We start from the raw sequence: 17,681 nt of genomic DNA on the forward strand, positions 1-17,681 counted from the left end.
TCCAATTTCTTTGAGCGCAGCCCCAAGTAAGGTTGGCCTTGTGGCCACAACTAACCTTTGGGGCCACATTGCAATCCCAGCATTAGAATATTTCCCCCTTTTCAGCTCTCAATACCTACAGCAACTATTTAAGTCTCCTAATTTTAGCCTGCAATATGGTTATTATCAAAAAAGATGTACAATATAAGGTAATGACCATACCCAGATGAAACACGCAATTCAGAGGAGCTTGAAAACAATCATTACATTTATTATACAAAAATTGAAACAGAAAGCTGCACATAAGAGGCCATCAGATACCCAGCTTTTTCAGACACCTGCACTTATCCTGACAACAGGAAAAGAAGATTTTTATACTTAGCTGCAAAGAAATACCAAGGATAACAACGAAGCCAGAAGCAACAGAATTACACCAATGCAGAACTACATTGCGCATATATAGACATAGTAACTTAAGAGGTAGTCCGGATACATCTCTAGTCTGGAACTGCATTAGGTGAATGAATATGTTCTGCGTTACTACAGAGCTGAGAAGCTAAATAAACAAGCAAACTTATGTGTACTCTGCTGCAAGCACCTTACAGCTTCCACAGCAACTCAGCACCTTCATTTTGTGAGGGCACACCAATTTGTTTTAGAAAAGCTTGCATTCTGAAGCAATATTGTACTAATTCGCTTGTATAGAGCGACTGGATGAACAGAGCCGGGGGGGGGGTATACCATCTTGGTAAAGGAAGTGAGAAAATGAGAAGGAGGGGGTGGGCAAAAAAGTATAGATTTAAGAAGAATAACTGTTTACCAGCTTGCAGGTTATTCTTCATTGGTTTATACAGAGAAAGGTCATTACCCATATCTTCAAAAGATTTTGGTAAAGTTTTGGCTGTAAGAATGAGGATTTTAACAAATATAGGTAAGGTCAAATTCCATTGTGATAAACCCAAATTATAATGAAGGCATCAGAAGGTAATTTCTTCATATGTCAAGAACTAACTAGCTATCCTAATGATCTGACTCAGTGTTGAGGTGATGGTGAGTAATGAAATGACAAAAACTACCAAGGACAAAATTACTCAAATTTGTCAAGATTTGAAGGCACAGAAGAACCCTCTTATAAACTAATAGAACCAGGCAACTTGACAGCAGCCAAAAATGTCATATAAACTGAGTTAAGCATTCCAAAACCAATGTATTTTAGATACTTAGGTAGATGATCTCTTCACTAGTTATCCACTTTCTGGGGAGTATACCTCTGGCAAATACCTGCTTGTGCTACAATAATTAATAGAACTGAGATAGAAACCACTTTAAAAATGTACTTCTATTAAATAATAGAATAAAATAAATAAAAGTTCTAATTTACTTGATTAATATTAGGCCTTCGTTTAGAATAACGAAGTCTGAAACATTTCTAAAATATTTCCGTTTATTTCAAATAAATGCAAATATTAATGTTTATAATCTTATCTAATTAGCACTTACCATTTTAAAAGCTGTTCTCAGCTTAAACAGTAAACACTGCTGCATTAACTACCTTATTAAATAAGAACTACAGTTCTTAACTACAGTTAAGGTTTGCACAGCACTGCTCCTGTTCCAAATTTAACTATTTATACATGTAAGACAAAATTGCTCAAATTGCTTCTACAGCGATTCAAATTTAAGTAACCATGGAAACTAAAGTATATCTGAAAATAATCCACAGCCTTCAGCAATGCACTCTGCTGGAAGACCACATATCTTTTATTTGCCACACAACAAAATGCAGGTAAGGTTTCTGACTTCTGAAACTGTTGTAAGATTCATTCTGGGAAACTGTTTCTTCATCTAAACTCTTGCTTATCCTTAAGAAATCATGGCTACTGGCTCTAGCCAGGCTCTATTACACTCCTTGAAACACTGAATCTGGTTACTGGGATCCTTGAAAAAGCCAAGGGTGTAAGGTGAAGCAACAAGTATCAGTCCTTCCAGCATAAGGTAACTAGGCTGTTAAGATACTAGAAAAAGTCTGTTCTTATCCCATTATCCTGAGACTATGGAAGTCTTTGAGCTGGACTTAAGTCATTTACAGTCAGCGTATGATTTTCTCCAGTCTCCCAGTACAGTACAAACTGTCACAGCCAGATAAATACATTGATCTGACCACAGTATTAAAGATTTACCCATATGGAATAGCAAAGATCAAAGGCAGAGGCATACTTTAATAGGGTATCAGTTGCTGTCTTTTTTTCAGGTGAAGTCTCTCCAGTTTTTAATCTTAGGTGGGAAATAACCACAGACTACAGGATTTTCACATCCTCCAGTACTGTCTATGCTAGAGAAGTGTTTTATTTATTTAATTTCTCCATTGTTGCTGTTAGTTATAAAGCTGAATTACTGTCAGTGATAGTTGTGAGTCCTAATTACCAGAGCTCATTTGTGAGCTCTAATTACCAGCTGTCACAGTTTTCAACATCATCTCACCTACTCATATGTAGGAAGTAAATCAATATGGGTGCTAAGAACAGCATCAGCACCAGTCTCCCAGCTTTGCTGAAATTGATGGTAGTATCACTCAACGTCTTACCATATTGAGAAAAGTTACTTTCAACATTTGATTTCAGAGTTCATCGATTTCTCCCAGGGGGCAAATAAAAGATAAGTAAGAAAAGAAAGCTTACTGTCAGTTAGTTTACATTTGTTAGACTGTGACCTGTGTCTCCAGACTAGAAAACATTAATTTTTTCCAGTTCACAGCCTACCACAAAAATCAACAATGGGCATACAAAGAGCTCAACTAAAGAGTCACTCTTCATCCATCCAGGATCAACTACATACAAGACATGATCAGTAGCTGTAACTCCTCAAATAAAGCTTCTAAGTATTTATCAAGTCTCATAAACCTAGTTTTGATTAAGCTATGAGGGGCAAAAACATACTGCACACATTACAGCTATCGTCACATGACTATCGTTCAGCTACCGCTTCATCGTATATTGAATCCTTCTCGTCAGCTACACTTCTGGAATGGCATGTTCTTAATAAATAAACTATTATTATTAACCTAATAAATGCAAATAAAAGTAAAAATGCATTATGGACTCCAAGCAGATGTATATAGTGAAGTAGTACCTTCTTAATTCATTCATAACTTTAAAAGCTTTCTTCATGTGCCATGGATTTACTGTAACAGGACAGTGAATTTCAGTGTTATCATCTTTCAGATCCAAGGGCTTCTGATGGCAAAGTTTGGTACATCTGGAAAGAAAGAAAAAAAAAAGAGAATTAATACTTCTGTCTAATCTCCAGTTCTATCACTCTTATTTTCTTCACCTTCATCTGGGGGAAGAGGAAGAGGAGGAGATTTGCACTTCAACTTATTCTTTACTCCAAGTAATTTTGGTTTCCCTATTACCAACAGTGTGGAGGAGTAGGTAGAATTCCTGAGGAAGCGAAAAGTTGGTGACCAACACTAGTGAGGTTGACAGAGGCACTCGGGGCTAACAATAATCTCCATTAAGGAAAACACAGACATGATGCCCTAAAATATTTCCAATAAGCCCTGAAGTGAGGGGAGAAGCAGAGGTTTGGGAACTTTTAGCCTGGTGCCCGTACAGATCGATGGCAGAACGCAGCATCCATCACCCCGGTCTCTCAACGCCCTCACTGCCTGCGAGACGAGAGCCACTCTCTGCCCTTCCACCAGGACCTCCCTTACCGGTTCACGCAGCTCCCAGCTCATCTCTGACAGGAAGACTGCATGATTACTGTAATTATGCTACTGCTATGGAAAGCCTGGACGAGACATAGGTGCGTAAGAGAAAAACTGGGTAGTTTTGCAGATCCACTCAATGTTTTCAAAAGCAAAAGCGATCAACCTCTTCATTTTTCTTACTCTCAAAACCCCACTCAAAATAGCAAGAGAAAAACCAAGCACTGTGAAAAATCATCGGCTCTATCTACAATTATATCTTTCCATAAGAAATGCCCAAGTTCTACAGACACTAACTTCTGTGGAAAAACGATTACGTACACCCCCTCAGTCGGTAGGACTGCCCAAACAGCAAGCGGCTTTTTCATGCCATGCCATGCCAAGCCAATGAGTTTCGTGTTCACAATCACCACGTTATTCTTACACGGCAAATTACATTGTTGCAGTACTTAGAAAATGCTTAGCATCAGCAGTGTTTTCATCTACACTATTGTAACCATACTCCTGAACCTCTGAGCTGGAAATAAGCAGTCACTGGAGTCACTTGGTGGGGCAACCGACCCCAGCACATCAGAGATCTGATTTCAAATAAAACCACAGTCTTAATTGCTTTAGGTAAGAACAGGCAAACTGAACACATGCATTGACTCCCATAGACCTGGCCTCTCTTCTGCCATACCTATTCTTTTTTTACTTGGGCATGTTTAAAGAAACTTAAATGAAAACCTCAAAATTAATTTAACATTTTAACCTAGAACTCTTTACTCTGTGCACTATAACAACATGAAAGTATTTGGCTCTACTTTTCATGACTCCAAAACTAGCAACAAAGTTTCGGAGCAAAACAGCACAAAACTGCATCAAGCAACAAAGGAATAAAAAAGTCTCTGTAAAATGCAGGCTACCAAAGTAAGCTCCATCTACAGAACTCAAACTACTACCAGCTTACTATACTGTACCATGAAACTGCTATGAATTAAATGTTTCGTGGTCAATTTTTAAAATTATACAACTCATTACTGAACGGGGCCAAGCAACAAGCAGCAATTTTGCATCAGTCAGGGGGGAAAAAAAAAAAATCGAGTTACATGTTACACAGCACATACACATGCTGCTTTATGGAGGTAAAAAAAGACATCCAATCTAGCAAACTCCTTTAGACTGAATACTACTTTTCTACATTATGTGACATACATAGTGATCAGCATTCAGAAGAACGATACACAGAAATCAGTGAGTTCAGGGAACATTCAAAACATCAAAGACTGTGAAGAGACCCAGCTTTTAATTATACCACTGGCTTATCAAGTCCAAGATAAGAACACTTCTTTTTACATCCCAAAGCAATACATTGGATACTGATGTGTACATATCTGCATACACATACAGACATCACATACAGATATGCAAGAAAAAAAAAAGTGGTCAGAGTCGCCTATAAAGAGCTGCCAAGCAACCTGGATAGATGGAAGAGTTCCTGTGAAGCATAAATTCATTTGCTGAAGTTTCATTAGCTTGTCACAAAGGATGATTTTGTTTCAAGGTAATGAAGCCTACAAAACCATCAGTCACATGCTTTCTATTTTGAGAATCGCTAGTCTGCCTGAAGTTACTTGAGTCTCTCTTACCATGCCACCAGTTGGGTCAGAGCTGTCTGCAACTGGTTCCCTTTGGTTTGCTCTCAAGAGCCTCACCCACAGCGTACCTGAAAACAACCTCCTGAAGGCACGGCATGAAGCTACGCTGAACTGGAGCATACGTAAAGGCTGGATGAAGTGCAGCTGGAAATATGCGGCTTGCCTAGCGCGCTGCTACTAAAAAAGATGCTTAACTAAATAACCAGAAAACCGAGAGTGTGATGAGCATGACTGCTGAGTCAAACAAGGAGTAATTTAGGACCACATATGGAGGAAGCAGAAGGAGTGAGGGGGAGGAGGGGAAAAAAAAAAAAAAAAGAAAGAAAAGAAAAAAGCCTGTCCCCGCAAGCTGGAAGGCACACGGGCGGCGGCGGGACGGGGGTACCGGCAGCCCTGCCCGCCCGCTCCCCTCACCGCCCAGCCCGCCCCGGCACCCAGCGCCCCGCCGACGCGGGCACCGCAGCGGGCACCAGGCGTTTCAAACCACCGGGCGGCCGCGCTGGCCCCGGGGAGCCCCGGCCCCAGCCCGCCGGGCACCAGACACCGGCTGCCGCCCCCAGCCACTGCTGCCAGGCTCCGCCGCCGACACGACCCTCCCGCCAGCGCGGCCCCGCTCCGCCGCGGCCGGGTCCGGGTGCCGCCCCGCCGGGGCAGGGGCCGCCCGGGGGCACAGCTCCGCGCCCGGTATCGAGGGGTCCGGGGCGGCCCGGCCGCGCCACGGGCCCGGCGGGCTGCGGAGCGCCGCGGCAGCTCAGCTCGCTGCTACGTGGCTGGGCCCGGGCCCCGGCTCCGCGCCCCCAGCCCACGGTGCTGCATAGTGCCCCGCTGCGCACCGCCGCCCCGGCGGGCTCCAGGAGCCCGTCAGCCTCCCCGCCCGCCCCGCCGCACTCACACGGGCGGCAGCAGCATCTCCATCGCGGCTCCGCTCAGGCTTCCTCCGTGCAACGCGTGCGCGGCGCGCTGCCGCTAGCACCATGCCAGCCGCCGCTGCCCCCGCCGCGGGGTGCCGGCTGCGCCCGCCCGGCTGAGCCCCCGCTACCCGCCGGCCCGCCGGGAGCCGCCGGCGCTGCCCACTTCCGGGTTCCCGCCCGCGGGAGGGCGTTGGCGGCGACGGGCCGCAGCGCGCAGGCGCGGCGGCGGAAGGGGGGCGCCCGGCCCGGGCCAGCCCGGCCCCTGTGAGGCGCGGAGGGCGGTCGCCTCTCGGGTGGCGCCGGGGCTTGCGGTCCCGGAGGTGGGCAGGCTGCCCCACGCTGGAGCGTCCCGCCCAGGCGCTGGGCTGAGTGCCCCGGGGCTGCGGGGCGGGCTGCTGCCTCTCGGTGATGCAGCCCCGTCCGAGCGGCTGCTCGTCCCTGGCCTTTAGGAAGAGAGGGACGAGTCGGGGCTGTTCCCCTTTGCTGGAAGAAGCAGGTCCCTGGAGGGGGCTGAGCTTGGGTCCGGTGCCCTTCTCAGTCCAGGGCCACCCGAGGGCGCGTCCCCCACCTCGGGGCAGGGCTGGAGAGCAGCATCTGTGAGCCGCCCTGTGCCGGGCCAGCGACCCGCAGCAGCAGGGAGGGCGGCATGGGGCACTCGGGTGGCGACAACGACGTGCTCTAGGCCCTCGCGCCAGGGCTCTTCGTTTTTTTCTTTTTGAGGGAAAAAAAAAAAACCAAAAAGTGGTCACAGGTCTCCTCTGTGAGAAGACGCATTCCTGTGGAGGAGCGTCCGTGGCTCCGTCGCAGGCCAGCCTGGCCCGACACCAGCTTGCGCAGGCGGCCGCAGCTCGGAGAAGGGGCCAAAGCAGAGCCCAGAAGCACATCGGGGTGGAGAAGGCGGGCACGCTGCCTTGCAACAGGCTGCAGCATCCGTGCTCTGGTTCGCTGCGACCTGCTGGATCTCACCCGCTTTCATTTGAGCCAGTCGGGCAGAACAGTGACCGTGCTGCTCAGCACAGCTGCCCTCCTGCCTTCAGTCATACAATCGCAAATGTCACTAATCTTGAGCATTAAGTACTCGAGTTGTCTTTTAATGTTTGCTTAAAGGCAAAAAGAAACACCGGACAGGGATCTATCTCAAACACCTGTCTTTGTGAAGGGACAGTAATTCAAACGATAATGAAGAATACTACATCTAGCAACTTCTGACTCGGGGCATTCGAGAAGAGTTTACTGTACTTAAACCTCTGTAAGTTACTTCTGAATCTCAGAAGATTGCGTAGTGGAAGACGTGCTTAGCAAGCTGAACACAATTCGGGTATTTAAGAGTGATGGCATCTGTACAAATAAAATGCTTCTTCACAAGAGATCTGACATTGACAAAGTTAATCTAAAACTAATAAATCTCTCACTAACTGACCAAAACTATTTTTCTAAGAGTGAGAGGAGCTTGAGGACACATTTTAAGTAGAAGGCAAAATAGAAAATGGCAGGTGCATTTTGGGCGAAGAATATTATAGATGGATACACAAAGCTTTCATCAATGCTGCTAATAAAATCACAGGTTATTAAAACTAAATGTATTTTAATTTATTATTTCATGCTTGCTAATCTCTAATATTCCTCATTTGTAAAATGCTGGTTTAGTTTTCTCAGTGTACCAATCCTCTTTCACTACACTGTGATACTTGATCTGGGAACACTTCAAAATTTTTTCAGTGGCTTTCCACTGGAGGTTTTTCTAAATTAAATGATCACAATTGTCAGTGCCTGTTTTTACAAAGTCTGTGCTTCATAACTGCTGAATTTGTCTCTTCTCGAGAGACAACTAGATTTGCCTCTGGGTTGCATTGGAGAAGACAAGCTGCTTGTTAAAGATTTGAAAGACGCAATGAAACCTGTTCGCAGGGCAGTCTGCTCCAAAGGGGCCAGCTAGCAATACTGCGCTCTGGAAGGGAGGTTTAAAATTCAGCTAGCTCTGTGTGTCATAGCGTCAGCGAGTTCTGACTTCATAAGCAGGTCTGGCCTGGGCAGATCAGAGAGTTGCTGATGACTGTCACATCGTACTTTCAGGTTTCTGTACCCCAGAGTAAACGCCCGTACATGGTACTTTGTAAGGCAAGGATCTCAGCTTTTACTGCTCCGTAAGACCGAAGTGAATCTTCCTAGTAATAGACTGCGCCGTGTTTAAGGGCCCACCTTAGACTATGAAGTCATTGTAAACTTCTCTGGAAGCTGATGAGGGTTTTTGTGCTCTACTCACATATAGATCCTGCAAGCACATAGGCAGCTGCAGATTCTGCCCCTTGTTAACACAGCAGAACTGTTTAATAACGTTCATTCTTAAATGAACATTAAGCATTTCTAACCGGTGACTTAGTCATTTTCTTGCAGTGTTGTTTTGGCTTTTGAGCCAAATGTTTAATGTTTGTTGAAGTAACTTCTGTGATACAGAACATCAAAAAGAAACACAAATAGGGCAGGGCTCTTTTTTTTTTTTTTTTTTCCTAAAATTATGTCTTTGTACTTCAGTAATTCTGAAGGGAATCATAAACAGCTGAAACAAAAAGTATTACATCCAAAATACATTATGTGGTTATGGCAAAATAACTTGTATATCTAACCATGAGAAAACACATCCTTTAAATACAATGTTTGGATTTTTATGGCATTCTACTTGATCCGATACCTCTTCTTAGAAAAGACCTTTTAGAGAAAAAATGGATTTATGTATGTGTGTGGGTATATATATACAGTTTTGAAATGAAATAGGTTGTTTCTTAACTATGATGAAACAGCTGCCATTTTTGTTGCAGCAATTCAAATCCCTGCATTTAGTAAGAAAAATCCCTATTGTATTTAGGACTGCCTCTATAACAACTCCGGGTCCTTTCCCACTTGTTTTAGAGAGTTCCAAAGGAATGGTGCCAAGGTTTACAAATAATAGTACTGTTCTTCGGATGTATTGACACTACAAGTATTTAACCGATGTAGAAATACTGATACTATACATTGGCAAAGTACCTCCACTGAAAATGCTCTGCTTTCTAGCAAAGCAGTTCCACAATTTACACAGTCCTACAAATCCAATAAGCAATTCTGGTAAAAGTCAGTGTAACTGCATGCATACGCAGTGTCTTATAAGCATCTTTAAGGGATCATGCACCATGCTGATGTGGTTGTGTTAGAAGAAATCTGCATTAGGTTTAGTCACAGAGAACACTGAAATAAGTTCTTACTACTATTTTTAATTGACAAATGCAGATTAGGAAGACCTCTCCAAGGTCAAAACATACATTTGCAAGAACATTTACTCTTTTTTAAGATATTAGAAGTAATTTCTTGATTTGGGCAGTATGCTTACGAGTAGATGCTGCTAGGGCTGGGATTCTTTTCATGAAAAAGGAAGAAAGCAACGGGATAGAATTGAAGACTTAAGTACCTCTCTGTATTGCTATTGCTTCAAACAGAAAAAAAAAAAAAAAAGTCCGTCCTCACTTTGTTAGCAGTTATCCATCGTATTTGTATCTTGGTGAATTTAGTTGTGGTTAATTGATGTATAAAATTTATGTAAAACTAAGTATGTTTTTATCCAAAATCAGAGGGCACATATCCATTTTTTTCCCCTGTGCGTTTCACCCCCAGTCACATTATCATCCAGCAACAGGCTTTTATACAACCAAGGCCCCTGCATCTAAATAGATCCACAAGGACCTATGTGGAATTCATGACAGGACTTGAGGTCAACCCAGACATTAGCTATTACTGCATTCTTTTGTCTGAGCACTAATACCAGCATTAATCCAGCATTAACTACTCTTAAAAAGCCTTGCTCTAGCGTAAGATACTTTTTTTTTTCCCAGAAGAATGGAATATTTAAATTTTCAGAGAACCATTGAGCTACGGAGATGAATGCAGTTGAGAAGAATTACGCTGAAAAGTAATGTGAAAAGGAAAAGCAAGAAAGTGCATGCAGCAGACTGAGAAGAGGACCAGATTGCAGGGGAATATGTACTGGAGAGTAGGCAGAGAAAGAAAAAATAAGATGTGTAAATTGGGTATGTGAAATAAGGAATAGCAAAGCAGCTGCTATCAAAAATAAACTGTACTGTGACCAAAACCATTTAAATACAGTTAAGCATGGATAAAAATATTTAGCCTTTTCTAGCACTATTCTTCTGTGTAAGCAATTGCTGGAGCACTAAGAATGACATACTTAATGAAAATAGGTGAACAGTAAGATTTATTCTGTAAAGTTCATTGACCTTATATGGTGATGAAAATTAGTAACTAAGAACTGACTTTTTAGTGTTCAAAACCAGACATGGTGTAATTTCCAAAAAGACTTGATAATGGCACACGGTCTAGTAAACAGGCTTTAAATACTCCAATCCTGGTCTTGCAAAAGAAGAGTGAAATGAATGGAAGCCAGTGTAGGTCATGGCATTGATTCACATTAGTACTGCAGATTACTAAGATGCCAAGTAGAGATCTTGATGAGCAGATCTGAGGCCCAGCGCTGCGAAGGTTTGGATTTCACGTAGGGTGTATCCTTGAGATGACTGTGAAAGGGGTGGTCCAGCTCCTGCTTTCTTGTGTTGCTTGCGGTGCACTGGATAAGGCAATCAGGTCTCTATAATGAGTCGGTGCCATGCACTGAACCAGCAGAAAACCCATAAAAAAATATTAGATTCCACCTTGTTGCCATGCGATGACTTAGACATGATGCAAAGGTAGCAGCAGAAACCTGCAGCAGGGATTTCTCGGGGAAAACTGGACTGTTCCAATCAGCTGCAGGCAAAGCTGATGATGGAGCTCTACCCTTCAACACAGAGTGATACCTTACTGAAATAAGTTCTGCACCGTTTCTGTGTACAGCCTACCCCCCCCCCCCAAAAAAAAAAAAAGGATTTACAAGATCTTTTAGCAAATGATACATCATGTGGATAAGCAGGGTCATTAGGGTAGCATTCTTGTTCACGGAAGTCATCTCAGTCATTGGAGGTTTTTTCCTGATCATTTTACTTGAAAAGAGTGTAAATTGTTCTTATATTCAGTCATGCTTGTTTAACTTGTCAAAACATTATTTTCTTGAAAAATAAAGCAAAAGTAGTTTTCTTCATAGATAGTAACTGTAAGGTATAGTACTATACCTATCAGTGCAAGTCCATTGCAGTCAGTGTACTTCTCCTCCACTGTAATTGCTCTCCACTCTAACAGCAATATTATAAGATAATTCTAACCAATTCAATCAACTATTACACAGTTTCTGGAGAAGAAAACAGGTACAGCTAATTAATTAAAATTACATGTAACCAATTGATATACTGCCATCTAGTGCTTACTGGATGCACAACTACACAGAGAAATGCCATTAATTTCAATAGTACTTGGTATCTATGATTGGCCTATAGCAAAAAAATAGGTAAACTCACCAATTTGCATGTAGTCACGCATATAGTGAGCTTACCTACGAACAGTAATTGGGAGCAATTTACACTGTGAAAAGTGACACAGTCTGCTGAAAGAATCAATGTGAATATACATTGTTTCATATGCCTATAAATAAGACTGGAGGAACAGTATTTGCAGAGTCTACAGCACTTGAGGAGGCATTCAGCAAAAAAGAAAAATGCTGCAGACTGGGAAAGAGCAAGTGGGATATAGTTCACACATTCTACAAATTCTTTTGTAATACAAAAAGGCAACGAAATCAAAGACATTAAAATATTAAAAGATTATATTCAGGGAGTCATAACAATAACAATCACATAGGTGTGGTTTTGCACTGATGTTCATATAAAGTGAAAAGCATATCATGCTGCTATTCAAGAAATTTAGTAAATCCTCATTGGAATAACATTTTTTTGTGTGTGTAAGAAAGCAAACTCATTGTGAAGATTAAGAAAAAGAGCTCAGGATCAGTACACTTAACTATGCAGCATGTCTAGTAAAATTCGACTCCTATTAAATAAAAAAAAACATGAAGGGGAAATGTAAGTCAAAAATAAAAGTATGAAAAGGTTTAGTCCAATAATTCTGGTACAAGCAGATGCTCATACAATGACTAGTTTATTATGGTGCTACTGGAGTACAATTTCCACTGGCATCAGGGAAAGTCTCTTGCCAATTTTTCTATGCAAAAGGAGAACATCATGATCTGGACTAATACATCGGGGAAAAAATAGGTATCCTCAGAATCTAAAATATTCAAAAGACTACCTTGTCAGAATGCTAATATTTAACCATACAGCCTAAAAAGTTAGTTTATCCAAGCTAGTTCTTGACATGTTCATTTTATGATTTTCAGACAAAATACCTAGAAAATGGAAAAAGAACTGTGTGTGGGGAAAAAGCTAACTTTTCCTAGAAATTTCATTCTCTGTCTTTATTTTAATTTTATTGCTAGTTTTCTTGAGGCAAATCATCTCAAATATTCCTCTTTTTCATCTTAGATGGTATATAATCTAAACCCAAATATTTGCAGAAACAGCTCTGCATTTCCATTTATATAGTTCAAGTAAAAGGTTATCATATTGTGATGGCTTTCTAATACAATGTAAACAGAAATGTGATTTTGAAAAATCAGAAGAAAGTGATAACATCCATAGTGAAAAAATCACTCTGCGGAGGGAAAACTTTTCACCTGCAAAGTAGGCATTTGCTTAAGCTCTAAACCATTCAAAAATCTAAAGCCCATCTTTAGGGCAAAGTAAATAAGATACATTGTGATACTCCATCCTGAAGTTTGATTTATACTTTTAATGTACATTTCTAAAAATAAATATAGAATCAAGAGTTGTATCCCTTCTCTAACCACAATTTATTTGCTTTTGAATATAGCTGGGAACTCACTAGGATTAAAAAGTAAGCAGGAGCGCTCATTCTGTTGTTCACAATTCTTCCATTCAGTGTTAGGTTACGTCCTCTGCCTCTTCTGCATTAAGCAGTCCAAATTCTCTCTTCACAACTGTATTAACTTTTACCTATCTGATTTAATCAGTCCTGTCTCTGGACTTTCTTATGGACACATAGGACATTTTACTAAACAATTTGTACTAATAGATTAGCTGAATTAACCAATGGCCACACTAAGCCTCCAACATTCAAATTTGTGTATTAATTGGTGAAAGACTGAAAGAGTTTTTATTAATACCAGTGTCATGCTCTTCTCTTTTCAATAGCTTGCATTTAAAGGCCACAGAATTTTTAATGGACATTTTATTTATGAAGCCAAAGCTTTATAGCAAGTGGCAGTTTTTGATTACATGATTACCATGTGTAAAGAGCCTCATGCTGTTCACCACAAAAAGCTTACCCTTGCATGATGTGAAAATCTGAAACTATACATGAAGAAAAAGGTTCCCTTATTGTAAATGTATTCAGCAGTGAACTGTTTTTTAATCTCCATAGGATTTTAAAAACTTACAGAAGTTTGAAATAAAACAAGTACCTGTGAAGTTTTTGTAATTTGAGGCTAGAATATAGACTGCGCTTCCTGCAGTATGACGGTCAGGACTAGTACAACGAATTCATGCAAAGAAAATTGTCTTTACTGTTATTTTTACCTTTTTACTTCCCATTTGTATTTTTGTCATGCTGGGATCTGTCACAACCTCATATTCTCAGAGCAGAGATTGTATTCTTTACCTCGAGCTGAATACAGTTTCAGTACTAATTGTACCTGCAATATGAGTAAGAAGCAGTAATAATAATTACATCTTATCATTGAATGCAAAAAAGGTTGTGAGCCCAATCCTGTTTCCATTCATGCCAAATTTTAAATAAAACTGAGAGGAAGAAAAGTAGATATTAGGCCTCTTTGTGAGGATACAATTGTGAAAGTTAGTCCCCAAATATTGTAATTATTACTGATACAGAAAAGGTTATGTCTAAGCATAGGATTTAATCCTGGTATCTAATCTACACTAGCTTTCCTTAAGGGCAGCCCACAAATAAGGACACCACAGCATGGCATTGTTTGGCCGTACCACATCTTTTTACCGTACCCTTATCGGATACATTCATCGTTACTGATGGAGTTGCAGAAGAAGTAATTTAAGAACAGGCCGCATCTTAAATCTGTTTTAGACTCCCCAGCACTGGGTGAGCCCTCAGGAGTGGACTTTCAAGTCAGCTGCACTAAACTGACAATGTCTGCAAAATTTGCCAGAAAATGGAACAGGAACTGAGCAGAAGAGAATCTTCCATCATTAAAACCTTACTTACATCATTAAAACCCCTCACAATAAAAACTACCTGTGAATCTAATAACTACAACAATATGCCAAAACAAAACATAGATTGGGTCATCTACTAAGAACAAGAGTAGAATACTACTATAAAGATTATATACAGATTTTAGGTAAAGCAATTGAAATTGGCAGTCACATGTTTCTAAAATGCTAACTGGTGTTGTGTACAATAAATATTTATGCATTCCAAATATGTAAACTTGTATTTTTTCCCCAACTGTGCTTTTCAGTAACCCATAGAGAACACTTCATTTTCCATTCAGTAGAAACAATACTTACATATAAAATTATACATTTCAAATGAGTGCTGATAAACACAAAGTTCCTGTGACTTCAGGATTCTAAAATTATACTTAGAAGCATTTATTTATTTGATTTAATCTCAAATGCTTGTCTAGTGGCATGTATCATGCACACTGCATATATGTGCAAGCCACTGAACAGAGGTGTTCTGTAAGTATACAGCAGTTTGCAGTAATGGATTATACATTAGACCAAATTTCTAAATTTCTGAACAAATAGAAATTGTTAGAAAATTATCTCCAAACAAGTACAGAGAAATGACAACTACTTAGCAGCAATGGTGTTCACTTTTTAAATAGTATGCTGCTGATATAATGCAGACAAAGTATGTGTTTCTCACCTCTCTGTATTGGATATCTGAAGAAACAGTTTAAACCCAAGATTATAGCTAGTCTATAGTATTTTACAGAGGCTGGCAACAGGAGGAGGAGTACTTCTACAAATGAAATTATTATGCTAACAAAAAATGTAGCTGCTTGAGCTTGGGTATCCAAGTTATGAATCAAATCCCTGATTTTAGGCTTCTTGGTTCCTAAGTCTTCGAACAACTGTTCTAAATAGCTTCTTTCTTTGATTATATCTCTTTCCCCACTACTGTTTCCCCTCAAATATCATCCTTGCCAAATTCAGAATCCAAACCCCCAGATTAGAGAACGAAAACATGTAAACATGTATGCATTCCTAAGCATGCATGAAAGCAAACAAAATGTGGGAAAACGTGACATAAATGTGCATTTCAGCATTTTATTTGGTCATAACTGAAAGCAATAGCAGCTAAGCCGTAAGAGATGATATGTGACTATTTTTTGTAAAAGACTTTTTTTTGTTTGAGGGTTTTATGTTTCTTAAAAGAGTTTAATGCTGGTTTAATTATTTTAAAAAATAAATTGCTATAAACTATTTTTAATTAATACAAATGTATTTATAGTAAAAATAAATAAATATTCTAGCCATTATCACTAACTGGCACTGTTATTAGCTTCTTGGCTGTGGGACTAGGTACAATACACTGCACACCAGCATTTCTGGTTCTTCCAGAACAGACGTGTTAACCAGAACACAGACATTGCTGCTCCTTGCAAAATAAACAGAAGGTACAGGCTTCATGCTTTTCAAGCTGAGCAAAAGCTCAAAGGCATTATGCAGCTGTACAAAGAAATGGGAGGTCCTGGCAATCACACAGCATCCTTGTAAAATTTGCACAATCAAGTTTCACACTGATATATTGAATCACCCTAATCTTTAGTGTAGATGGTTATTAGATCTGCGTAGATGTAGACCACACCTGCCAAGCTAACTACTTGGCAAGGCAGAACACCTTACAAAAGTAACACCAATTACTTGAAGAGCAACCAGTGAATTGTGGCCTCACTTCACTGTCACAAAAGAAAATTTGTTCTCTGGCTGCTGATCAGTAGGATTTGTGTCCTTGTGAGGAAGAAAGAAAGAGGAAGCACAATAAGGAAGAGGAAAAAATAACATTTGGGCTGAGAAAGTATAAGGGAGCTGACTTTTATAGGAGCTGGACTTAATATTACTGAAATCAGTAAGTTTAAGGCTTGCTTTTCTTTTAAGGTAGCTGCCCAGGTCATAAGTATGTGTATCTATGTAAAACAAGAACAAATAAATGCAAGTGATGAATATAAATGCTCTGAGTGGGAGGTTTCAGTTGGGTATTTTTCTACAAAAAGATACCCAAGAGAAGTCACAGAAACAGAGATGAAAAACTTAGGACAGCCTGAAGAAGCCCACACCTCAGAAGCACCTTTTCCCCTTTGACACTTCTGTGCTCTTTCAAGAGAGGCAGAACCACACTTAGCTGTTCAGGGTGACAGCCTGGCTTCTCTTCAACAGTACACAAAGAACAATTCCAACCTGGCAATGTTATACCATCTTGCTGTCTTTCAAGCCCCTGGTACAGCTTTGATCCTCTTTAACGTCCGCTCAAGGCTCAGGGATGGTCTCATAAAGCAAATAGATGGTTAAGAAACATTAGCAGATGAACAGAGCACACAACGGATAATAAATATGCTGCTTTGTAAACTCATACCATGCACATGCTTGAATACTGTGTCATTCCAATCCTGCTTCAGAAAGGATATAGCTGGAAAAGGTCAGAGAAGCTAATGAAGATTACCAAGGAGTAACTGCAGCGGTCAAGTAGTATTTGGCATACAAAAGGGTGTCAGGGAGTAATAAGATTGAGATCCATAAAGCGAGTAGTGTGGACACCGTAAGTGGCCATAGTCTCTCTGAAGAACAAAGGGTTACAAAATGAAATTAGCAGTGGGCAGGTTTTAACCAAAATGTGTTTCTTCACAAAACATACAACTGGGCCAAGAAATATCTTTGATGACTATGTACCATGTGCATGCTAAAACTTTCCATGGTCCGAAGGGGCAACCAGAGAAGCCCACGGAGGTGAAATCCACCGGCAATAATGAAGTGCGTAGACTCCATCCCTTCCTCAAGAAGTCCCTGCAAGACAAACTGTTGGCAATGGGAAAATATTCTGCAGAGCCCTTATTCTCAGACATTTTGCTCTTCACCTGCTGCTGCCGTTTACTCTGACTTTTCCCTCCCCACGCTGCCACCCGAGCCCGCTGCCTCGCAGGGGCACCAGCCCCAGGCCCGCATTAAGTGACCCCCCTTCCCAACGCAGCCCCGGGCTTCCGAGTCAACGTGGCCGAGCCTCGCCAAGGGAGAACACGGCACCCCGGGGCGCGCTCGGGGCGAGGATGGCACAAGTTTGGGGCCCGGCTGCTGGCTTACAACTCCCGGGTACACCTCGCCACCCTCGCCCCGCTCCATGAGAGCTGCAACCCACACCGGATAAGGCCCCTCCACGGCTACCCCCGCCCGACGGCTGCGGCCCCGCCCCGGGGCC

General features: G+C 41.4%; 1 protein-coding gene and 1 long non-coding RNA gene across 6 annotated transcripts in view; both read right to left on the bottom strand.

Annotated features, from left to right (window-relative positions):
* Positions 1–6,421, bottom strand: part of KLHL2 (kelch like family member 2) — a 60,817-nt gene extending 54,396 nt beyond the window's left edge. For all 5 annotated transcript variants that reach the window (XM_054823997.1, XM_054823996.1, XM_054823995.1 and 2 more), the window contains exons 1-2: positions 6,218–6,421; positions 3,109–3,234 (exon numbers count right to left, since the gene is read on the bottom strand). In XM_054823997.1, the coding sequence (XP_054679972.1) occupies positions 3,109–3,234; positions 6,218–6,240 (149 nt within the window). In that variant the 5' untranslated portion in view covers positions 6,241–6,421. The remainder of the gene's footprint in view (positions 1–3,108; positions 3,235–6,217) is intronic.
* Positions 6,422–10,530: 4,109 nt separating this feature from the next.
* LOC129206053 (uncharacterized) lies at positions 10,531–17,607 on the bottom strand. Its single transcript, XR_008576962.1, has 3 exons — positions 16,670–17,607; positions 13,805–13,920; positions 10,531–11,058 (listed from the first exon to the last, which is right to left on the bottom strand). It is a non-coding gene; the product is annotated as an uncharacterized LOC129206053 (long non-coding RNA).
* Between the last annotated feature and the right edge of the window lie 74 nt (positions 17,608–17,681).

This window comes from Grus americana, chromosome 4, assembly GCF_028858705.1.
Source record: "Grus americana isolate bGruAme1 chromosome 4, bGruAme1.mat, whole genome shotgun sequence".
Classification (NCBI taxonomy): Eukaryota; Metazoa; Chordata; class Aves; order Gruiformes; family Gruidae; genus Grus; species Grus americana.